The sequence below is a fragment of the Strix uralensis genome, chromosome 8 (assembly GCF_047716275.1).
Source record: "Strix uralensis isolate ZFMK-TIS-50842 chromosome 8, bStrUra1, whole genome shotgun sequence".
Lineage (NCBI taxonomy): Eukaryota > Metazoa > Chordata > Aves > Strigiformes > Strigidae > Strix > Strix uralensis.
Window position 1 is genome coordinate 10,870,656 of NC_133979.1, and position 25,269 is coordinate 10,895,924.

The 25,269-nt window shown below is 41.6% G+C and overlaps 1 protein-coding gene across 9 annotated transcripts in view; it reads right to left on the bottom strand.

Moving 5' to 3' along the window:
• Positions 1 to 634: 634 nt before the first annotated feature.
• MAST2 (microtubule associated serine/threonine kinase 2) overlaps positions 635 to 25,269 on the bottom strand; it is a 198,158-nt gene continuing 173,523 nt past the window's right edge. For all 9 annotated transcript variants that reach the window (XM_074876149.1, XM_074876151.1, XM_074876150.1 and 6 more), the window contains 12 exons: positions 24,810 to 24,975; positions 23,688 to 23,789; positions 21,950 to 22,072; positions 19,599 to 19,708; positions 16,964 to 17,118; positions 15,621 to 15,925; positions 12,731 to 12,946; positions 10,685 to 10,911; positions 9,039 to 9,161; positions 7,871 to 8,007; positions 7,454 to 7,641; positions 635 to 6,776 (listed from right to left, as the gene is read on the bottom strand). In XM_074876149.1, the coding sequence (XP_074732250.1) occupies positions 4,699 to 6,776; positions 7,454 to 7,641; positions 7,871 to 8,007; positions 9,039 to 9,161; positions 10,685 to 10,911; positions 12,731 to 12,946; positions 15,621 to 15,925; positions 16,964 to 17,118; positions 19,599 to 19,708; positions 21,950 to 22,072; positions 23,688 to 23,789; positions 24,810 to 24,975 (3,930 nt within the window). In that variant the 3' untranslated portion in view covers positions 635 to 4,698. The remainder of the gene's footprint in view (positions 6,777 to 7,453; positions 7,642 to 7,870; positions 8,008 to 9,038; positions 9,162 to 10,684; positions 10,912 to 12,730; positions 12,947 to 15,620; positions 15,926 to 16,963; positions 17,119 to 19,598; positions 19,709 to 21,949; positions 22,073 to 23,687; positions 23,790 to 24,809; positions 24,976 to 25,269) is intronic.

The window sequence follows — 25,269 nt, forward strand, 5'->3', positions numbered from 1 at the left end:
TTCCACGTGGAGAGTGCACAACTGCAAAATGTTAAAAGCAAAAGGGCTGGGTTTAGAAAGGTTTTAGGTGGTAGATTATCAAGACAGACTAAATAACCGGGTGCACAAGGTGGCTACATAGCTCCTGTTGCCTCGTGCCGTTTGGCTAACCCAAGCCAATGCTGGACCTGTGCCACTGGCAGGCACTGCCCTCTGGATTTCATGGTGCACACCATTCACACACCCACAGGCTACTGTGTTCAGCTGTGCTGTCCCATCCCCTCCTTGTCATGCTCTTTTCTCCTGTTGCTCAGCTAAGTTTCACGTCTTACACGTTTTTACCCCTTTAGTAAGGGCTGATCATGAGGACCCTGCCTTAGCAGGGACACAGTACACTATATACTTAAGGGGCTCTTGGTGGAGGATGGTAAATTCTGGGCTTGAGTTTCAGAGTAGAAAGCTTTGGCTTATCCATACATCTGGCCCATGGAGCAGAAAATCCCAAATAGCCTGGCAGATTTACTCCGATACCCAGACACTCTGCAGGCTATTTTCTGCCCCATCAAGCAGCCGGTTGAGCCGACAGGTTGAAGGCACAGCCAACCCCAGCACCATGGGGAGAGTAAGGGGAGACCAAACAAGAGACACACACAAGTTTGAATTTATGTAAAAAAAAAAAATTATTTATTTTGGAGGAGGATTTGAACATCGACATGCAGGTACAACATGAATAAAAATTATTGCACCGCTATTATGTGGCAATTGTTCAAGTTTCTAAAAACACAGAAATTCCACACTTTCTCTTATCTAGCTAAGTGCTGAGTGACACAGCTTGGCGGAGCCCAGTTCAGGAGGTGCTCTCACAGCCACCTGGATATGGTAATCGAACACAACATAAACACACACTTCTGTCAAATCTTCTACTAGAAGTACAGAATTATCCTTCACATCCAGTAAGAGAAAACCAGAGAAAGACGTTATCCTCCCCTCTTCAGAAGAAAAAAAAAAAAAAAAAAAAAAATTAAAATACTCCAAATCACACCTTAATGCAAGTGTGGCAACCAAAACCACTGGTCACTCCTACCGCCTCCCCGGCAAGCGCTCTTTAGTATATTAGCAGCCAAAGGCCTCTGACATTCAGACCCAGGAGTGGCCATTACAATGCTAAAGTCTAATATTTACAATAAATATCATCCGTTTCTCTTAGTTTGCAACAGTAAGAGACAAAGGGAAAAATAACACTGAAATGAGGCACAGGGCAGGAATGTGCCGGCTGGATGCAGCAGAGAGGGGCTGGAACCAGCTTTGATGCTGTGTTATCCCAACACAGATGAGGAGCAGGAGACACATCCAAGCCGACAGAAGGAAACAGGGAAATGAAGCAGGAAAGCAGCTTATTTGGATGATTATATGCACGGCTCGTTCACCAAACGCACACCACACGCACGCAACTTCTACCTCCCGCCTGTCTGACCCAGGGTTATCTATGGAGGCCTAATTCTTGGCTTGCTAAATGCTTCACTTGGGTACCGCGGGCCCGATCCTGAGCTGGGGAACACACTCTTCACACAGAGCTTTTCCAACATCTCATTCCTCCCCAACACATTTTGCAAGCTTATTTGAGAAGGTATTTAAGCAATTCTTAGCAGAGCAAGGAGTAAGTCTTGGTGTATCTACATGGTTTATTATCAAAATTTTATAGAAAAAAGTCTTTTTGCCCAAATCTTTTGCTAAGGTGCACCATATAAATTTGGCAGAAGGTGGAACTGGGATGATGGGGCACCTGGCACACTGGGTGAAAATTGCAGGACTGACCAGGAGCAGGGGATATGGGGTTTCACTAGGATGCTTTCCTGGTAATGCTGTTTGGCTTTGTCTTCCAAAAAAACGGGGTTTTTAAAATTGCACTGATCACTTTTTGTACTGTAGCTACAAAAGAGGCAACGAAACACAGACCTCGCTGCTTCTTTGGCCAATTCAGGCAAAAGCAGCAAAAGCTGTGACATAGCAAGGTTTTTCACTCCTCTTTTTATGCCTAAGGATAACTCTGCAATTCAGCACAGGAACCCCCAGCTGCAAAGGGAGGGAGTCAGCAGCTAATACAGCTGGTATCTTCAGCAGGTCCCCTCCCAACCTGCGTGGGATGAGCCAGCTTACCCAGCCCTCTCTCCTAAGAGCAGTTTTCCCCTTAGTTTTTTTAAATGCAGAGCCCTTCGTGGATGCCCCAGGAGCACGCTCACAGAGGCAGCTGTGTCACCACAAGGAGAAGGGGGACCTGCCACCCAGGGAACAGCCAGGTCGGACCACATCCTCACGCAGCTCCAGGCTCACTACTTAATTGATACAGTCTTCATCTCACCAAGGTTAGGTGCTCTCAGGAGATAAGCTTGAGGCTTTGCTTTGTAATTATCACAGACTCAGGATGCTGAATCAATTTTTCACTATTCCTGTCCATTTTATCATATACACCACTGCCAATCGGACCTTGTTTCTCAGCAATTTTTCAGTAGATCAACCCATGGGGGAGAAAACCAGCCAGATAAGTACCAGATCCTGCCAAGTCTGCTCCTTACTTGCTATTGCTCCAAATCAGCACAGAACAATGCTCATCAACAAGAGTGCTTTGAGAGCCTGGAGATACCAAGGACCCTGACAAGACAGTGGAAATACTGTGGTTTATAACTGCAAACCAAGTGTATATGAGTAGCCTATGAATTCCAGGAAAAAGAGCAAAGAGACAGCACAGCAGGCTCTGCTCTCAATACCGTCACAGCAAGATTTATTAACATGTTATCTGGGAGCGTTGAGGCTTTGGTTAGTGTATTAACAACACCATACAAGTTCACACAGACACACGGAGTAAACACGCACTTAAACATGTTAAAAAAAAGTTCAAACCAAACCAAAACTTGGTCCAGAAATTAAATCTAAGCAGCCAAAATCAAGTATATAATTGGGGGAAACCGGTTATACAGAAGGAAGCAGGGCGAGATTCCAGAGATTTTTGTGATTTGTGGATTGAGCTGAAATCAAGTTGAAAGAGATGGAGAAAATATATTCCTATATAAAAACATATTTGTATTTAGGGAAAGTGAATCAAAACTTCAAGTCTGGAGAAGGCCAAGACAATGAAAAAGGTGGCAGTGTAATGAAATAAGACCAACAGATGCAGGTTTTAGCTTGAAATACTGTTGCACAGTCATTCTGCTTCTAACAGAGTAAGCCAGTGAGCAGGATACTAGACTTGGCGGGTGATCCGCAGGGAGATACACTGAGACAAGACTAGAATAAAAGCTGAGCACAATCTGGGACAAATGATGGGAGCGTTCATCAAGAGGAACCTTTAATTGGATGAAGAGATGGCTTACAGTGCTATAGGTATCACCACTCAACACATTTATTGGTGTATTATTATTGATCTAATCCTCAGCAAAGAGCACTGTTATCCAGAGTTGGTCACACTTAAAGCAAAGCAATGTCTAAACCTAAGAGCAAAGAGGAACTTTTTAATGGAAAGTGACCTCAGAGGTGGAAATGACCTAGCTATCAAAGCTGAAATCTTAAAATATCACATGTGTTTTGAAGTCTGCTTGCAGCTTGTCCATAGAACTCGAGGAGTCAGAGCTCTTCATAGGCTTTTTTTGTTTTTAAAACGGGCAGATTCAGAAAACTCAGCAAGTTTCCCAAGCCCCAATTCAGAAATGTTAACGAACACCTTAAAATCCCTACCTATTTAGACTCACCAAGAGAAGGAAAAGTCTCCAAAGGTCATTTATCATTGAGATAACTTTGCCTGAGACACACTGGAGAACATGCGACTACAAATTCCTCTACTTTAAAATCAACCTACAAGGCACCCCTCTCCTGGGGTCATTTATTCTGAGGCAGGGAAAGTTATGAATTGAAGCCAGAGAAAGGAAGATAAAACATCATTAAAATTTTAAAAACAGAGGGAAAATTTGCCACGTGTTCCATAAAGGGTAAGTAAAAAAAATCCCCCCCAAAACAGCTTACAGATTGGATATTTCTCTTTCTGATAATTGCATTGAAAAGTACTTTTAATTGGTTTAAAAAGAAGACAGGGATCGCTCTCTGTCCAATCCCTCCAGCCAAGTCCCTTGCCTCTGTATCCTCTAAAGACGCGTGCAGGACTGAATGCACATGGTGATGAAGAGGCCTTACAAAGAGGGTTCGTAGTTCCAGAATCGCTTGCGGACAAGAGGGTATTTTCTTCTCCTTGTCAAAGGACACCAGATTGTAAATTCAAAGAAAATACTTGAAATTTGTGAATTCCAATGGTGTTTCAAAGAGAAGGTTGAAAAGCAGAGATTTTAAAGTAAACTGCCTGTTTTGTACTCAGAATTTTGGTATCTCAAATAAAGGCAGGATTAGAAGGAAGAGCACAACAGGTCCTAAACTCAGGCAACATAAAAGGTCTGGAAGGGGGAAAAAAAAAAATCAAAAAAAAAATCAACAAACTGTTTCTTAAGCCCTGCTTTAAAGATACCCTGTTCTAAAGAGACCTCAGACAGCAAGCATTACTGTGTACAAAAATAGAATAGCAAGGATGAAAAAACACAAAAAACAGTATGAAAAAAACCCTCCCAAAAATAGATGTACACAAGTTCTATTTTATATTAGTGTATATTACAAAATTCAAACATGCAGTCTCTATTTTGAATGTAGAATGCTCCAAGTCCACGCGTACCAGGGATGCTGCTATGTTTTCTTTACAGCACCATCATGTGACAGGGTAAAGTCTTGTATTTTTAACTGATTTCCAACCTCTTTGCTTTTTGCTTGCCTGAGAGTCCCTTCCTTACAGGGCCTCGTGCTGCCATCTGGCAGAGGAGAGGCTCTCAGAGCTGCTTGTCCAAGAGCATGAGATAGCTCTTTTGATGGAGTGATTTTGCAGCTACCTCCCAACACTTCAGACGTTTTAGCACTGCAAAAAGTTGCTTCCTTTTTTGACACCACAGGACACGTCGCCTCCCAGGGCTTAGCTGAGTTTAACGACTCTGCGCAGGATCCGCTCCTTGTGGTCAGACGGTCCGTGCTAGATAGTTTGGCTTTCTCTTGACACACTCCTGCTTGTGAAGTTTCCTGCCTTTTTTGTTTTGAATCTCTCTCTTCTTTACAGGAGGCACCCGAATGGGGGAAATCCTTTCTCTTTTCCACCTCTCCGGAACCAGCCATACTGAGCTTCAAAGGGCCTAACACGCTCTGAGCTAGCGGCACTAACTGAGACACGGAGAGAGCTCTTTCGATAGCACCGGGGACGAGGAGCGTGGAGGACACAGGACCTGCTGGGCTCGTTTTGCTGGCAGTTGAAGCACTCTCTGCCTGGGACGAGCTGGGCTGCTTTTCAGTACTAGGACTTTTGTGGGACATTTTGCTCGCACTTCCAGGGGACAGAAATGAGGTGCTGTGCTGTTCTGTAGGCTGAAGCATCTCCTTGTGATCCTTGTCGCTGCGATCTGCGGGGCTTACCGAGAGAGGAGTGCTCACGCTTGCCGTGCACCATGAAGAAAGTGCCAGCAGAGGTTTGGAATCCTGTTTTTTCTGACTGCTTTCTGTTAGCAGAGGGTCTTTCAGGTCAAGTTTACCACACGAGGCCCCTGAAGAGTCACCTTCTTCAAGTTCCAAGAGTTTGATAGATGGGCATTGTATATGTTCTGTGCGATCTACTGTTTTTTGAATACTTGTAGTTCTCCCTAGGTCTTTGATTGCTTCAGAAGACTTGTCTTTTGGACCAAAACACTCAAAAGTTTTGTTTTCTGGCAATTTATGTTCCTTTGCAGTTGTTTCTGATCTCAGGAATGGCTCTTCTGAATTAGCTATTTTTTCTGGAGAAGTTCTTGGGAGGGCCTCTGTTGGGGAAGGGTGCACACCGATTTGCAGGGGCTCTGAAACAGGCTTGGCTTGTTGACCATTTCCCTTCTGCAAATCTTCTGTACCTTTTGGATCTTCAGGTAGAAAGGCATCATCTTCAATACTATCCTTGCTTTCCAATTTAGATGAAAACTTATTATCCTCATTAAAAGAATCTGAGCCCTGGTCTCCACTGTCAGGGGGCTTGTCCAGTCTTCTCCCATCCTGACTATCTTCTGAACCATCATCCGTTTCATCTTCGGAAGAATCTACTTCTCTGATGGCCTCTTGCTTTTGCAAAGACTCCCTCCTCTCCACCCTGTCCTGTCGAATAGCACCCAACTTCCGTGAACCCGGCTTCTGCAACATCCCTTTTTCCGCTAGCCCAAGTTTGCCACCTGTTGTTTCATTCACAGATTCTTGTAAGCTCTGGAGACTAGGATCCCTCTGTAACATCTCCTTCTTAAATTCAGAGTGAGAGATATCCAAGCTATGCTTACGTGAGGAAGCCAGCTTCTTCTCAGAAGAGGACAGCGAGGCAGCCAGTTTCTCGGCTGACTGCACTCTCTTTAGCAAAGGAGATCTGGGGGGCTCAGCACTTTTCGGGCGAGAAATCTGTCTCACCAGTGGTGGAGAGGAGTGTAGTTTTACTGGAAAAGACTGAATAATACTGGAGCTGCCAACTGAGTGTCCTGGTAAAGGAGATGGGGAGCGCTGCGGTGATGTGGACTGTGGGGTTGGCGATGGAGTGTGAGCTAGTGGTGACAGAGGGATGTTTCCTGCAGATTTACGCCTTGGAGATCTGTACTGCCTTTGAAGCTTTGGTGCTAGTCCATGCAGAGAGCTGGGTCGGATATGTCCAGAGCTGGCTGGAGAATTGGGAACACTGGAACTGGGAGAGCTGCTCTGGGAAGAATTGCCACCAACTTAAAAGAGAAAAAAATAAAAAAGACTAAGAAGATTAATATATATTTGGCCATTGAAACAAGTTATTGAAAACAAGACATGCAAAATCAAGACAAAACGCCATGTTACCACAAAGCACTGCAGTGATATTACAAGGTAATATTGCATGGCTTCTGATGGAAAACTCACATCGTTGTCACATAACACCAGAACATAGTGAGAAACACTCTGCTATCAGAACGTTTTTTCTGAAAAAACCTCCAAGCAGATGAACCATGTGTTTCATTGCTATTCTCAAGATGCAAATCTCTTTATTCCATCAGCTGATTCAATTTTCAAATATGACTTTGCCACACTGTTTTGATTCCTTTTCTCTGAACTAATATAGAAAATGTGTCAAACTGCTACAAAAACATTGCAACTTACAATACACATTTGCAAAGTGAAAGGATGTTGTATTATAGCAAATGCATTCTTAAAAGGATGTATGGATTTTCATTTTTAAATCAATCAGTGAATGCGAATACATCCATCCTTTAGGTAATTGACATCACAGCTGTCATTTTACTTCAAAAACAGACCTCCTACCTGCTGCTGTATATTTTACTTCAAAAATTAATCAATAAGCAAAAAATCTTTACAATTTTTTTTCTGTTTGTGTGGATTTTTTTCTCTTTTGTTTTGATTCTTTTTTTACCTGAGTGTACAGACTCAGGAGTGGATCTGTAACTCTGCGTTGGTGACCGAGGAGACAGGTTGTGAGTTGGAGAGCCAGGCACACTTTCTCCAGAAGACAGAGAGCGGTTCAGTGAAGATAAACTCCGGCTGGTGTGAAGTAGTGATGCTTGTTTAGTGATCTTCCTCAACAAGGAACTCTTCTTCTTACTGTGGAAGAGCATTCAGAAGTTGTTTACAAGCCCAAATGATTTTTTACCTTTATTGTCATAATTCACTCAATTTTATGACACAGTTAAAGAGAGAAAGAAAACAAAAAGAAAAGAAAAACTAAAGGAGGTGCCTACTGATATACATTATCTGCAAATTGATTTGAAAATATCTCTCTTACATTATTTTGGTTATCATTTAATTTTCACAGAGAAACATCAAAACGAACCTTTCCTGACCATCCTTAGTTTTGCTCTTCTTGTTCCTACGAGCCATCTTGGATTTGTAGCTGGCTTTTCGAGCTGGACCAACTTTGATGGACGTGTTCTCAAATGGCGTGGTGGAGATGGACACTTTATTTCCACTCTGTCACAAACAAGACAGAGAGACATTACTTAAAACGTGGTTATTTGAGGCAGATCTGCAGGCTAAGCAGGTAGGCTGCTAGTTTACTGCTGCCTGCCATTTTGTAATCCTTTGTCAAACTCCATTTCCCCCTCTGCATTTCCACTTATCATTTATTAAGGAATTGCTGAGAGAGAGCCCTCTTTAGTCAGGCTTTCACAAATGATTAGCTCGGACACCAGCTGGTAGGTAAAGCTTCCCAGAGCAGATAGAACACAGCATCTGACCTCTCCCATCGAGATCCCAACTGCCTCAATTTAATACTTGTAATACTTGGAAACTTGAACAAAGTGATATTCTGTCACCAATGCTATTACCAGTGCTCTGACTGATGGCAGATGCGAGCATATCAGGCATCTATCTTGATGAATCTGCAACACAGAGCATGGCTTGTCTCATCTTAAAAAAAAATAATAATCCTGATTGCTGCTCTATTTGCAGTCCCAAAGATTTCTGTCTCTTAGAAGAGTCCAAAACTTTGGGGTTTATTTCTGTAAATGGATTCAGCTCAGAGGAGGTATCAAAACGCAAGTCATTTAACTGGATAATTTTAAGACCAACCATTACAAAGCTGCTTTTAAATACCACTAGGAATAATCCTTGAGAAAGCAGTATTAAGAGCTAATAACATTAGCACAGCCTAAAGGCAAAAAATAAAAGCAATTTGGAAAATTTTTCAGGTATTTGTTTCTTAAAGGGATGTTTGAGGAAAGGTATACTTTATACTTAAATCTTATTAACCTTTGTTTCTACTGCTGATAAAAATGTATCTGACAGGTCCTTATTTCTCACACAAAATATCTGATTTCAGCTTAAATTACATGCAGAAATTTTTGAGATTTAGGGATCAAGCCTGCAGCAATGAGTTTTTGCAACACAAAGGCCAGGTGCTGTGTACATACTTTTATTTCAGACAATGCCAATTAGATACCTATGGTGTTTTAAACAAGCTGGCTCATAATTTCCAAAACATAACAGTGCTGAGTCCCTACCTTCAGAATCAGCTCCACCACTTCTGTGTGCACCAGTCCATGGACTGGCTCCCCGTTGACATGGGTTATCAGATCCCCTTCACGCAGACCTGCTTCGTTTGCTGGACCACCTTCCTCCACGTGCTGGCAACGAGAAGGGGATGACTGATTTGAGAAGAGGAATGTACAAGATCGCTGGCCAGATCAGACTCAAAGCCCATCCATCTCATCTCTTGCTGCAGCCAGCATCAGCTGCTTCAAAGAAGGGTGAAAGAAACCACTGACTGGCACAGCCAAGCACAAAAATCTGTGCTCTTCCACTCCTCCCCCAGCATCCTGCCAGTCTTCTGATCCAAGGCAGCCAGCCAGGATGGTTAAGCTGATCAAGAGACCAGCTCCTCCTAAAGCAAAAGGCTTAACGCACTTCCAAAAATTTTCAGCACTCAGGAATGTTAACTAGATACTCTTGATTTCCAGACAAGTATTCAATCTTTTTCAATTTCTTTGCCATCCCAAATCCAGCATCCTTCCATGTACATGCTGGAACCCAAGGTGGCCAACACACTTCTAAATAAGACTCTGTGCCAGGTGTTTAGGGTGCCGATATTGCATCTCATCCCAAACAGTTTCTTTTTCCACTTTCCATCCTTTATTAACCTATCCAATGTCAGATCTTTTCCCCCATGAATACATTGCCTTTCCCCATCGCTGTTCAGGAAGGTAAGCCTCCTTTATAGGGAGGAGACAGATATACTTGAGAATACTGCAACACTCCCTCTAGCCAGAAAAGGCCCCAAATCAGTATCTTGGTAAACTCAGCATTTTTCAAGGAAAGCAGAGAGAAGCAAGGGAAAAAACACAGCTTCAGATTATTTTTCTAGGTAAGAATGAGTGTTAAATGATGATCAAAGCATACGAAGTTCAAATTGTCTAATGAACACAGAAATACAAGGAAAAGAATGAACCACCCTGACTCTGTTCTCCCTAACTACAAAATTCAAACAACACCGCATTGGGGAACGGATCATTGCTAAAAGTCATATACATTAACAAAAAATGAACACGGAGATCAAGTACGAGAAGTAATGGGAAGGAAGAGATACAGACATGGAAACCAGACATTTTAGCATAGCACACAACTAAGCCAAGAGCTAAATCCCTAGGCAATCAGCATACCAGCAGTGATGCTTTAAGGCTTGTAATCAATTCCAAGCAACTGCTTGGAAAACCCCAGCAGACTGAGCTGATCAGAAGCAGGCTATAATCGCTAACACAGGTCTGAATAAATTAGCTACAACTGGCCCTCATGCAACAACCCCGGATAAAGAGAAAGGGGGTATGTACACAGAAACATGCTTTAAAGTATGTGCTACAGGTGAAAGAAGGTAGATTCATGTAACCAGGGAAGAAAGAAGGAAAGAAAGGTTGCTGTGGTTCTGTGATGGGCTTGAAAACTGCTACAGATAAAACCCGAAGTGCTGATATTTATTTATGTATGTATTTATTTATTTAAAGGGTTTCCCCCACCCCAGAAAGATAACTTTGGGTCCAAATAAAGAGAGAGAAAACAGGGTGGCAAAATACAATTTATAAAGCTAAACCCCACAACCCTGGCTAAATGCATTTCCGGCCCCAAGGGTACTCCTTTTAGAAAAGCAGAGACATACCCAGACCATGTGATGCACAGTGTAGATATCACTGTCACCCATATAGACGCGAATGGCACGGAGAGTGAAACCGTATTTCTTTCCAGCCCGATGGATGATGATTGGTGGTTTCAGGTTTGCAATAGCAGGAGAAAAGTCGCGGCTGGGTGAGGAGTCCCTCGAAGATGGGTTGGAGGATAGAGAATGAGGTGACATTGGACTGGCCAATGGAGAACACGTGTGGTGATCTACAGTGATGACACAAAGGTGGGCAAAAATTAGGAAACCAGGCCTCCAAAAGAGAGAAAATTCTTGTTAGAGAATAGCTAGGAAACCATCTCTCCCAATGCTCTTAAGCTGGTGGTCTTCACCAGAGCTGGGTTTGCCTGCAGCTTCAACTAACTCACGCTTCAAAATACAAAAATCAGCAGTTTCCAAAGAAGCACATTTGGAGGTGTTTATTTAATAAGCAGCACTGCTCGCCTAGGATTATGGTTGGGTCAGTGTGTACTACTTCTCTTTCTGGGATTTACAACACATCATAAGCACTTGCTCTAGGCACAGTCCTGGAACACCCCATTTCAAGGTTGTCATATATTATCCTCCTCCAAAAGATCAGATAGTCTCTAGATCTTGGTGCAAGTTACATGTTGGTACTGAGATAAATCATAATCAGTTAGTATTAACACAAAAAAAAAAAATCAATAGGCAATCAGAGAACAACTACATCTAGGTAGTTTTGGTAGTGTTTTAAATTCACAGGGACAAAAATATTTAACCCTAAAAAAATAGCTACTGCAGGGACTTTGCTACTGAAAAACATCATCACAAGTGTATTTCAGAGTGCATTTCCCAAACGAACAGCCAAGGGCTGGGCTACTGGCTAAACTATCTGACTATGCTTACGAGTGGAACAACCTCCAACCTTAAAAATACAAAGCAAATACAGAACTCTCATTTTAAAGTGAAGCTGGTCAACATCAGTAAAATAAACCCAAAGAACAGGAATATTAAATGCAGTTGTAAAAGGTAATCCCTAATCCATTAAGAAACACCTGCTGAATTGCCCAGCACATATTTACCTGGCAGATGAGAGCAGCTCTGGAGAAACCTTTGCTGTGTGATTAAATACACATTTTAGAGATTTTCATGAGGGAGTTTGTAGCTCAAAAAGCAACCAACGCCCAAACCACAAGAAATGTAACGTGTATCACCATGACAGTGCCAAGAAACAGTTGCATACCTGCCTCCAGCTCTGGGCTGAGAGGGGCAGGCAGGCATTGCTCTGCCAGCAGGTTCTGCTGGGTTGGCACTGGTGGCCTAGCTGCGATTTCCTGCTCCCACCTAGGCAGGAACAGGTACAGCCCTGGAAATACAGCAAGGACTTACCCTCCAGAAAGAGGGACAAAGTCCTTGAGGGGAGAGTCTCCTGCTGAACTGGTCTGTCATAGCTCAGTCTGTTGTAGCTTGGCATGGTTGGGCTGTTCACTAGAAGTTACCACCTGGCATTAGGAATTGTCAAGGTCTGGCTCTGCTTGAAGACAGAGCTGGGCCAACAATTCAGTGTTGACTGACTTTGTGAGTTACTTGCACTACTGAATTCTTGAACATTTAATCTCAACCAAGTAATCTGGAGTTACTGAAACTTCCCGGTGCATGAACGCACCAGACACATTCAGTTCTCAAACAGTGCCACAGTTAGCATGTGACCCCCAAAAAACAGTACCTTGAGGGTTAAAATCGTTCCGTGTCTCTACACCTCCTTGCTTCACCATTGTCTAGAGACCAGCTAGGAGCCAATTTAAACAAAATTAGGGAAAGAATAAGGCCCAGCTGCCATTTGCAGAAGCTGCAGTCAAGACCACACACACAATGCTCCTGTCTGTGGCAAAGCAGTATTCATTATCCTGCCGAGTAGTAAATATTAAACCGATTGTAAAAGTTAGATCTCTCCCCTCCTGCCAGCAAGGGCATTATTCCAGGAGAGTGAAGGGGGAGGATCTGTCTGCAGACCTTTTGTTTAGTGCTTGCAGATTCCGACAATGCCTCACCCAAGGCATTTCTTACCTGAGGGAATCAGGAGAGACAAGGCAGTGGCGGATGCTGATTTAATCACTTTATTGACAGGTCTTGAGGTACGTTTCTCCCCTGATTCCCCAGAGAGCAACCTGTGTCGTGCCCGCCGCACTGCCAAATCGCTGATGGCTTTTGGAGTGGTAAAGTCTGGGCCTTCATTGCTATTACTGCGAGCTCGTGGATCAGAGAAATCTGCAGTGCTCCCAGCTACAGTTTAAATTAAAACAGATTAGAACCACAGGGAATTCCTAACAGTCTATTCCCCTACAGGCAAAATACATTAAATCAAAGTCATGTTTACATGAAGTCCAAGAGTAAATTTTCCTAAGAAGAAACCCCAGGGCTTGAATTTTTATTTACAGAAATGTTGTTATTCTGAATACAGAAAATTAGCAGCTTCTATTCTGTTGGAAGAGCTCACTAATGAAATCACATTGCTCAGTAGCAGTTACATGAATCCTAAAGCTGTGGTGCAGTTCTGCAGGCAAGCCATTTCAGTGGGATCATTCACAGATGAAAACAGGTTTATGGGAAGTGCTCCATTTTTACAACCAGCAAGAACTGTCAATCTAAGTTAAAACTTCCTGTAATAGAAGAGCCAGTTTCTACTGGAGTTGCACATAAAAAATCCACTTTAAGAGAATACTAAGGTACTAAAGTCAGGGAAAGTAAAAATTTGGATTGCAAAGACAACCTTAATTCTCATCCTTCCGTGCACTGTTGCAATTTAGTCTTGAATTACTTAACCTGCTATGATTATATATAAAATGCAAAGTAATCTTGAAAATCAGACTGGGCATGTAACAATAGCAGATGCTGGGGGCTGGGGCTGCTGTACTCAAGCTCGGGTGCCTCAGTTCCCCATCTGATACCTTAAAGGGGCACTGTGAAAATACATTAATTAGAATTTACAAGGTGCTTAGAAATGAAAGTGGTGAGCATCACAGCAAGTCCACAAGGGAAATTAATCATTCTGTCTTCAAAAGCAAATTTTAAGCAGCCTGCAATAAATAAAGCCTAAGGGCCACATTTTGAACAATGAGGACAGAACAAAACATTGATCATTGTTATTTAAGTGGGCACCACTGCTCTGCATACTAAGTAAAGCAGGAAGTACCATGAAAATAAAAATTCAAAGCACCATTCCCATAGACCTCAGTACCAGATGCCTGTTCAACATTTAACAGCTACAGAGTTTCGAATAAGGCTGCCAGACAATGAGGAACCCAGAATCGGAGGCTGCATGTGAAAAGGCTACATTAGAGGAGCACTCTGAGACAGCAACAGGAATTAAATTCCTTTCTTGCAGTCCCCTGCCTCTGACTTAACTTTGTAGGCTGGGGACACTGAAGCAACGGTATCCCTGAATCCCATGTGCTGGATTAAAGACTGCTCTAATGCGTTAGGCTCAGGGGAGCAGGCTGCCCAGGGAAGCTTCATTTTTGGTTATTTCTATTTGCAGATACTCAAATTTGCAATGACATTGTTCTTGCAATTTTTAATAGCTTGTTTCTAGGCTTTTAGTATGAAATTGAGAAACTAAGGTTCCACTATGGCACCTCTGTCATCCACATATGTGGTAGCTTACTTCCTTCACTCCTTTTCCCACGGGTTAATGGAGCACATGCTGTCAGCACCAGGCCTCTTCTGGGAGGATGAGCCATAGAGGGGAATGGGACAATTTTGAAGGAATTTCACAGACTGAATTGCAGAAGAGGAATAACGAGATGTGGGGATCTCTGGCTTTAGTCTGGAGGCAAATTTCCTCTAAGGCATTTTCCCCTTCTGCTATCACTCCACCATCATATCTGCCCAGTGCCCTTCAGCTTGTCCTTGTCCAGTCTTGCTGCCATTATGACTTATTGCTCAGTACCCTTTCCTCTCCTTTCCATCCTCAATGCATCCACAACTGCTTTGCCTGCTTGCCCCCAGTTTCTCCCAGCAGCTTGTTTCTTATTTTCTTACCCAGTTAAGTCCTTGTTCTTCAACACTGTAATCTAGTTCTCTCCCTAAATATGCTTTCCTTCTCAAATATTATCTTGGTCAGCCTTCAATTCCCTGCTCTCTTCCATGGGTCCGAATTTCCTTTTTTTCCTCCTTACTGCTTCCCACCAGTTCCCAGCTCCGGCCTCCTCTGTTCTCAGAAATAGGCAGCTTTGCCCTCTGCCTTCCCAGTGCCCCAAAAGGGGCAGGAACTGGGTACACTCCAACACCCAGAGCCCAGCCGTGCACTGCAGCAGCCCAGGGCACCAACGCAGGGAAGGTTCAGCTCAGCCCAGTGCTGGAGAATGGCCCCAGGACAGTCAAAACTTCTCAGAAGTTAAACACTGACTTCTAAGACCCATTCCACTAAATATAGGCTGCACATTTTTAAGCCTGCAACTTGGCTAAATTTTGGGATATTTGTCTGATACAGCAAGTAGCATGGCCCTGACACAAACCCCACTCCCCCAGCAAATTTCAAGTCTCTAGTCCAAACTTTTTGGATAAATAAAACCACAGGAAGCAGGGATCTGTTAGTATGGCTGACACCCATATTCTCCAACTCAGCAGTGATCTGCTCTGACTAATGCTTAAAATAATGCTGCCTCAGGTAGGCACGCAGCGGTTGTAAGCAGGCATAGATCATATGAGTCTCAAGCATGAGAAGACCTTAATCAATTTGAAGTGACAGGACTGAAATACAAAATGTAATTTTGAAGAGATTAAACCACTGATATTACTTCAAAGGCAAGCACATCCAGAAAACTATATTAAAATAACCACTTAGCATGAGACATTCCCATCAGCCGACATCCAAATCCACAGTTTTACAGAGTTAACGCCTGCAAGCTAACACAGCTTTCTTGGGGACCACGACACCATCACGCCGAGCACGTACCTGTCAGCGTTGAGGCGCTGCTGACGGCCGTGGAGGGGGTGGTGGGTCCAGCATCACCTTCCAGCTGCAGCTCCTGCTCCACAGGCTGTTCTGGAATGGGCACCGGCAGCCCCTCCCGCGACTGTACAGCGGATAAGAGCATCCCCTCGGACTGTGGCCTTTTGAGAACGGTTCCCTCATCCTCAGCAGAGATGGCAAAACGTGGCATATCGAGAAGCCCTGAGCAGCGTCGGCGGACCGTCAAGGGTGGGCTGGAGTCACTCTCCGTGTGTGAGGATTCAGACATAGACAAGCGCTTACGCAATCTAAGTGAAAAACCAAACCTCAGTGAAGGGTGAAAATAGCACACAGACCCAACTCACACATCTGAAGCTGATTTAAGGTGAAGTTAGGAGACCAATGCTACAGTAATTAGGACTTAAAACAGCAAAGGCTTGGGGCATCACCTGAGTTTAGATTTCCAATATATTCCATTGTTAAGCTTCTAAAAAAGGAAGGAATAAAACCAAAGAAAAATACAGTATAATGAATATAATATTAAATAATATAAAAATAACAATTGCAAAATGCAAATTATGTTCCTTCTGGAATTAGATGAATTTTTCTTTCCAAGTTGCTGTAAATTTGAAGCCAGGAAGGCCTGATGCAAGATGAAGTCCACATCAGTTAAGAGTGTAATCTATATATATATTTTTTTTTTAAGGGAGTCATACAGACTAGATCACAACCAACCACATTTTATGATCTTTCTAAAGCAAAACATTAGTGTAAAAGCTTTACAAGAGTTCCACAACATGAGAGATATCCCTCTTTAAGGAAAGCTTGACAATTATTTCAGTAATGTGAGAAACATGGTGGGTATCCAAATTCTGGGTATTCGTATATTTTACTGACATTTTTTATTAGAACACAAGATTTTTTTGGATATTCTGAACTTTAGAAACTTTGGACTCTCCTAATTCTTTCTCTACTTTGTGACAAATGTTAAAATTCTGGCAAGAGCAGACTTTGGATTCACTGATGTTTAAGAAAAAACTACTGTTGGTACATCTCCGACGTAACTAGTCTTTCTAGAAATGAAAGCTTTACTTAAGGCTAGAATCCCTTCAAATTCATTTAAAGTTTTTGCTACAAATTTGGGAGATGTCGGTACTTAACTAGATACATTTAAGGACCTCATCACTTCAACACATTCATTTTCAGCTATTTATTCCAGGCTTCACCTGTGGAAATACATCATATGAAGCATTCCTGACCTAACACTGGTCATAGATAGTTTTGGCACAGGTCGGTCTTTCTCAGATGCTGTAAGAAACCACAAGACTTAGTTCTACAGAACTTACATTTCAGGAGACCCAATCACCCAGCTGCGGTCTCGACTCTTCAAGCCACCAAGGCTGTCCAGTCGATCATCTTTTTCTTCGCTCAGGCTCCGTTTAGTCGGTGGTGGAGTCTTCCTCTCTTCGTGGATGGAAAGACGTTCCATGCTGCTGTACACCTGCGGATAGCAAAAGATCCTTCTGTACAGAGAAAACAAACCTAGGTGGCCGTTTCTGATCAAAGGGCATAACCTCTTCTCAAAATGGAAGATATTCCCTGAAAGCATGAACTTGGCAATGTTCTTTCACTAAATAACACAGTGCAGATGTGACATGCTCAAAGTGTGCTAGGGAGGAAAGGAAAAAGACAAACTTCAGAAACATTAAACATGCTTTTCTACAACAGCACCCAATACCTCTCCTCTGAAAACAGCCCAGCACACCAAAGTATTTTTGAAAGACTTGAAACTACTTGATTTTTGGTTTTAATGATTCTCAAATCTAAGAGGAGATATTGCTAAAGCAGGCTCCACAAGTCTTGAAGGTTGGCATTTGGATCTTGAAATCTTACTACACAAATTCAATTCAGTGATAGGCATCATGCTCATGACCCCATTTCATTATCATCAGTCTATCAGCATTGCCCCAAGCTTATTTCAGAACAAAAAAGTCCTGCCCTCCTCAAGGAATCTACTATAATGCTGACAGCTTAATGAAAGTGCCTTTCTTGGTTTTACAGCCGTCTTTAAATAATTAAATGATTAAGCAAAAAAATCCATCCTTTTAAAACTACACTTGACTGTGGACCTAATTTACATAAGAAGAGATTAATGAAAATAATGTTATTAAAAATTCAGAGCATCAACAAGATAACTATTAATAAATCATATGGCTGAATTGTCAGACAAGAATTTCAAAATATAATGAGCCTTTTATGCCTCCCACATTACAAATCCTGTATAATTTTCCAGGTCTTAAAATAAATTCATTAAAAGTGAACTTTTTCTCTTTGTGGCAAAACACTGAACCCTAAAGAAAAGCTTCAGTCTAACAGATGAATAATACTCACAGTGAGAAAAGGCAGAAAAAAGAAACCCTTATGTACTCATGAGAACTTTTTCAAAACCCCAACTAATCCTCAGGTCCAATTTTAAACATACTTTTGGTGATGCAAATCAGGAGCAACTCCATGAAATTAATGGTAACTGTTACTTAAACCACTGTAGTCTGGCTGAGGACAAAGGAGAACAAACTGGTGCTTCAAAACTGACTTCAGTAGTGAAAATCTGGAGGAACTGTCATGAAAAACTGAAATACCTTTCAGAGGCACTAAGTGAAATTCGTACTCCCAGCTCATTAAGACGACGAAAATACAATTCATAGAGCGGGTTGACCTCAAAAGCGCATTTCTTCTCCTTTCTACCCCTCCCCAAACATACTTTATTTTATCCAGACTAACAGTGGAGTTGTACTACTTTGAAATGTCTGGAATTCCAACTTTTTATTTCAGATCACCGGAGTAAGAATGAGACACCTGCACAGACCTGAGTACAGAAAGCATGGCTAGAGGTGACCTCCTCAGGGCCACCTGCCCATTTCCCCACCTCAAAGCAAAACCAGCTCTCTTGTAACACCTGACAGATGTTTCTTCAACCTGTTCTTAAAAGCCACCAGGGATGGAAATTCTACAAATTCCCCAGGCAACCCATGCCTGCTTAATTATTGTTTAATATTGGAAAATTTTTCTTACCATCTACCGTATACCTCCTTTGCGCCCACCATTTCATATCAGTTCTGGGTAGAACTGGAAGACCAATGTCCTCCTTTCCTTCTAGCAGTTACGTATTTGTAAACACATGAGGTTTTATGTTTTGTAGATCTCAGATCATTCTTGTTGCTTTCCTCTGGACTCTTTTACTGGTCCATACTTATTTTCAGAAACATTGCCCAGAAAAGGACAGAGTACCCCAGCTATGGTCTTCCTACTGGTAAGCAGATGGAAAGGATTTCTTCATTTGCCTTGCACAAAATATTTGTCCTTGCCCAGTATGGTAACTGCCTTTTTGCTTTAATAATTTTGCACATCTATCTCTCTATGCACTATATGCCCAGATCCTTCTCTTTGAAATTGTCACCTTGCCTTTTGTTCCTCAGGCTGTGTTTGAGACAATGAACAACATCAAAGCTGCAGACTTCACCTGTGCTCTTACCGCATGGGTTCCCTTTGATTTTAGACCATTATTCCAAAATGTCAGAATCAATTTTCATCCTAATACCATCTTGTCACCTACTGGGAGACCCTTTTAGAACGACACCATTCAAAGCAAATAAGCTTTGGACACTCCCTATGCCAGCATTCAAGTCATTACTAAAATCATCAAACTATCAGATGCAGAAGAGACCTCCACAGTACCCTGCATGTTAGTGAAACATTAAGAAACATAAAATCTCATTCTCCAATTATTTTGGCACTCACCCTCTAATAGGCCACAAACTATCACAGAATAAACAATGTATATAGTTTTTTCTTTCCTTGGTGAATACTAAACACTATGCAACTCCCACGGATCATCTGCATGATTAAAATTTACCCCATACAAAGCAATGAAACTGTGTTCCTCTCCAGATTTTTTCTTTCAACAAGCTAGCATGCTCCTACCTTGCTGAACCTTGGTGAGCATGAGGAAAACTGCCGAATTTCCACGTGATCATCATCATTAGTGTCCTCCTCTTCTTCTGAATCCAGGTGTTGGTACCTTTCTGAACGGGCTGTGAACAAGACATGGCACATTTCATCAGTGCTGGGAGTGTTGATAACTCTCGCACCTCACACATTCCTACTTGTCTACGTACAAAGAACTTTTGAGTGTTCATACACCATGCAGGGTATTTTCCTTAATAAACATACCCAGCCAGTTTTGCTCATCCTGTACAATTAACAGTGAAGAATACCTCCTGCCTACTGAATTTATCTTATCAGTTATATTCTGAAAGCAGCTGATATCAGCAAGTGTCTAATCCTGCAGACCCTTTGCAGTAGGGATTTCTTCACTACAGCAAACAATCATATGGAAGGAAACACAGAAACAATTCACTGTCCCAATTTCCAATAAACAGCTTTATGATTGTATAAAGTCTGTCCTGCATATATACATACAAGCCTTCTTTAAAAAATAAAAATATTTACTCCTCAAAATATTTCCTCTTCTCCCTCCTACAACTAGAAAAAGGATTAGATTTTGTGAAAGAAAATGGGCAAGCAGCCAATATGCAAAGCTATTTTTTAATGCAAAAATTTAAACTGCCTCCAAAGAGATTTTGTGCTTTGAGATTTGCAGCACTGGATTTCTAAGCCAGCCACATTGGATTCTGCAGGGTGGGCATTAATAAGTTTGGATACAGAAAGCTGATAGCTATACTGAGCCAAATTTGCTGCACTGTATCAGCCAGAAATCTACTTATATAAATTCTAAAATTTTCTGCATTAGGGTTTATAACAGCAACGCCAACTCTTATCAGTGTCTATGTGAGATATTTCCCTATGTAAGAATTCCAGCCTTTATAAAGGACTTGCATCAAAGTCACCCCGATAACCTACTGAGCATGCCTGGGCACTTGGGGAGTTTGCTGTCATTCCTACTTGACAGACCCAGTGATTTGCACCACTAAAACATGATGTGGTGCTTTTACCCACCAGGATCTGCTCATGGCTGCTGTACTGCGCCTCTCTCAATCACTGACCCAATTCAGTGACCAGAGCTCAAGTAGCAATGTCCAATAACATTGGCAGGAACACACCGTCACCTCGGTTTCTACATTTATGTTGTACCAGTACAACCTCAATATATGCAAAACCCACCTCTGTCCCCTCTGCACAGCTTGACTCAAATCTCTCTGCAGCAAGAACATGGAGATTTCTCAATCTATCTCTCTCTATCCAACCCCTAACCTAAAAGCCTCTTCCCCAAACAGGAAGAGCACTATCTAAATAGGATCGCTGCTTTTGCAATGTGGCAGCCAAGGGGCTGGAGGCAGGCTGCTCTCTCCCTCCTTTCACCCTGAGCAAAGCACAGGGGCAGAGCAAAAATGTGCTTCATACAGAGTCAGTGGGTCCCATGGTCCTGGGAGAAGGATGGAAGAGGCAGGAAGAAGGAATGAAGTAGGGCAGAAATGCCCATAGCTCAGGGAACTGAAATAGCCCAGTATCATCCTGTGCTGCAGCTGGAGTGGGGGAAAGACTCCCCTGATCAGTGACAAGCCCAAGCCCTTTCCAACTGCTCAGTTCCCCAAGTCAAATGAGACTAGGGAGTAGAGGCTCTGGGGACAGAGACCTCTTCATCCTTCACATGACGCTCCTCCCTTCTCTCCCAAGAGCACCAACTCTGTCTGGTGCTTATCTGGAAATACCACGAATCTTACACAGCACTGATACCAGGGCAATTCCCAGACATTCACACACACCAGACACGCACGTCACTTCATATCTCATTAGAGTTATAATAATACTAAAATAAGGTGATACACTTGCAGTAAAAATAATTTAAATTACTTTAAATCTCTAAAGGATTTTCCCTACATACTTGTCTTCAAGGTTTAGGGTTTGTTTTGTTTTTTTAAAGAAAACATTTATTGGCTGAAAACAGTCACTTGGGAAAGACAATATTGCTCAAAAACTCAAGGAAGTTGGATTTACCAAATGCATTGGAAGTACTGTAATAAACCCAGCATAACAACCATAGCAGCTCTCACTGCAGGGCCATGGCTGGCAGGACCACGGCTGGCAGGACCACAGGCACCAGTGAAAGGCCAACTGACTTCAGCAGCAACATTTTTTCATTTAAAATTCATTTGCTTTCAAAGAAACCATACCTGGCATTCAACAGAAACTTCTAAAAGCAATTTCCATCAAGTGTTTTATTCAATTTCTAACAATGGCTTATCTCTAACAATTTTAAAAATGAAATATGCACAAAAAATATGATGCTGTTTAGGCTAAATCTTTAGTCTTACTGTCAAAATAGCTTGTGTCATCCTCAGATTCCAACTGTGGGATGAATTCAGCTTTCTGCCGAAGTAATCCATTCCAGTCCAAATCTTTAAAGAACCGATGCTGTTTCACTTCAAAGGCACTACCTGAAATAATCATCTTTTATTGCAGAGTATTTCTTTTAGCATTTGCATAACAAGAGAAACAAACCCTAAAAATATCAAGAGCCTAAGAGAATGCACTGGAGTACATTTAAGTCACACATTTTCCAAGAATTTTGAGAAACAACTTATCCTTTTACCAAAGTGGTGATGCAGGATAAAATCTGAACAAGATCTCCTCCTTCCTACTCCTCTTCCTGTTTAATGACAACACATGACTGAACTGGCTGGAAGGCAGTATCTGCTGCTACATTCCACAGCAAGTTGCAAGATTAAGAACTAATTAACATCTTAATTTAAAATTTCCAAACTCTAAATACCATCTTGTTCATAGCTGAATAAAAGGAGCAAACTCAGAAAGGTACTTAGCATGTGAGTGACTACTGTCATGAATAAACTCATTCATGTGCTTAAAACAAGGCAGGGGCTTACATATCTTCCTGAATTAGTATCTTTTGTTATTAACTTCAGAAGCTTGGATACCCAGAAGAAAAAAATAGGGATTATCTGTCTACTAGTATATGCATTTTTTCAAATAAAATTAATATTCATAAAAGATGCTACTGTCTTTTTAAAAAAGAGAATAGAGGAGGAAAAGAGATAAAAGGTTTGCTGAGTGCCAGTGGCACTACAAGATGCCAAGTGGAACAGCAGTCTCATCATTGCAGGTATATAAGAAATCAAAAAAAAAAAATCAGTCCATCAACTCATTTTATAAGGCAAGAAACTCTACATCTTTTCCATGACAGCAACATCTTTCAAGTACATGGATTTGAAGTAAAGGACATGTGAAAACCATCTGATATCATTATTAATTCATGATCTATTCACCACCCTTGTGTGCACATGTGTTAAGTCTGCTGAATACATGTGCCTTTTGGAATTGCTATATATATACATTTTTATTTTATCCTTAAAGTGTAGTTTCCAATTGAAAATCTAAAGTTAAATCAAACTAATCAAATCAATGAAACAGACAACCCGTGCTGTGAAGCCGCAGTGTTGCACAAATTATTTTAAAACAAGAGTGTAGCTAGAGATTATTTATGGTTATTTACTATCAGTAAATGAGAAGTGTTGGCTTGTAAATCTTTAAATCTGACATTGTAATACAGAAAGATTGACATACACGTCTGACTTTGCCAAAGAGATTATCATACTTTGTTGTATGTTTGGAGAATTCTACAGTGCAGGCCTCTATGAATGGGAAAGTTTTCATTTACTTTATTACACCCAGGAGTTCACATCCATGTAGGGGATTAAGCCCCTAGTCGAAGAAAACTTCAAAGAAATCTGATTATACACTGTTCAAATGGAGAAACAACCCTCAAGCCTTTAATAGAACAGCATGAATTTGAGAAGTTATGTTGCCAAGCTGACAGTACCCCTTTCTTGTTTCCCAAACAAGACAGTAATATCTCTCCGACTCAGACAACCTACATTAATTCTCAGAGCTTCATCACATGAGATTCACTGAACCCAGTATAAACTGTTTCCCAGCTCTAGATGAGCATTCTTCACATGGGTAGGTGTGCATCACTGGCAAAGTAGCGTCTTTTCCTGATTCTGGCTAGTACTTTCCTATGGACAAGGTTCCTACCTGTTCCCATTCTTTCCAGAGGATTTTGGCGGAGAAGCTTAGAAATGAGGTCCTGGGCATCTGGAGGAAGTGCATCGTCACCTTCTGGCCAGGCAATTTCATCTGGGGATAAAAAGAGACTTGACATTTTATACCAGTTTCATGACCAATTTGAATAACCATTCACATTCCTATACTGTAAAATGCAGTGTTCAGTACTGCCCCAGAATTGTAAATACCTTGAATTCAGCAGCTTGCATACTTAATATAATTCAAGCATTGACATTTTCCAAAATGCATAAAATTCAGCGTCAGCTAAAGCTGCTGTCAATCCAAGCAGTGCTTGTGGAGAAAAAAAGCATTAAGAACTCTATTAATAAAGTATGAAATGGGACTTCCATGACAATCCATAAACAATGACACTGACAATACTGCAGCTGTATCTCGTGCCCACACATACCACGCTTGTTATACTTGGAACAGAGAGAACAGTTCACAGGTAACAATTTCATGCATCATATTTAGTTCTTTGCTGAAATTTTCTTTTTACAAAGGACATTTGCCAAGTGTGTTAAAAATTTACTGTTTCAGAAAGCATTCCCAATAGGAAATGTTTTCACTGGCATATTCACTGAGGGAACACAAAGCAATCATTCGTCCAACTCCAAGCAGGAGATAGGTTTAAAAAGCCACAAGACGTGATGGTATCAAGTACAACAGCTTCAATGTGTTTTGCTTAGAATTGCCTTTTTATTTAATTTATACAACAATTACTAATTGACTGACATATGCACCTACAGAAGCAATAACCAAAATCAGACTGAATTAGACCAGTTGGCAGTTGCTCCTTTCATATTCTCCATCATTTAAGTTAAAAGTCAGAACAGAAAAATCCCCAAATATTTTTCCCCAATCCCACAAGGATATGCATGACTTCCGTGCCATGCACAACACAACTATCTAGCAAGATGTTAAGCAACTCAACAACTTTCAATAGCTGGAATCAGATAGTTGCTACTTTGACACAGAAAGATAAATATTTTATAGCTAGTCCTTCCTGACTAAGCTGTGGCTCCTCAGTATTTTCAAGGTTTTACTTCACAACACTTTGAAACCCCTTTCAGAGCCAGAACAGAAACATACCACTGATCACTTGTCCAAACAGCTCTTCAGGTGTGTCCCCAAAGAAAGGAACGCAGCCAACTAGAAACTCGTACAGGATAACTCCCATGGCCCACCAGTCCACAGGCTTCCCATAGCCCTGGCGCAGGATCACTTCTGGTGCAATGTATTCCGGAGTCCCACAGACCTCAAGAGAAACACACAAGAAAGCAATAAACCTACAAATTGCCAAAGTCACGTCAAAGCTTATTTTTGTCTTTTTTTTTTTCTTTCTTTTCCCCCTCAGAGCTTTACAAAGAAGGTATTAATGTTTTGCCACTAACCGCTTTATGCTGTGAACTACTTCCATGGAGCAAGAGTCTATATTTGAGGAACACATACCTGCACAGAAATTATATCACATACTACGAAATGTTCCTAGTGTGAACATGCCAGCTAAGTAGTTCTTTGGTGCACGTATAGTAAACCATATGGGAAAAAT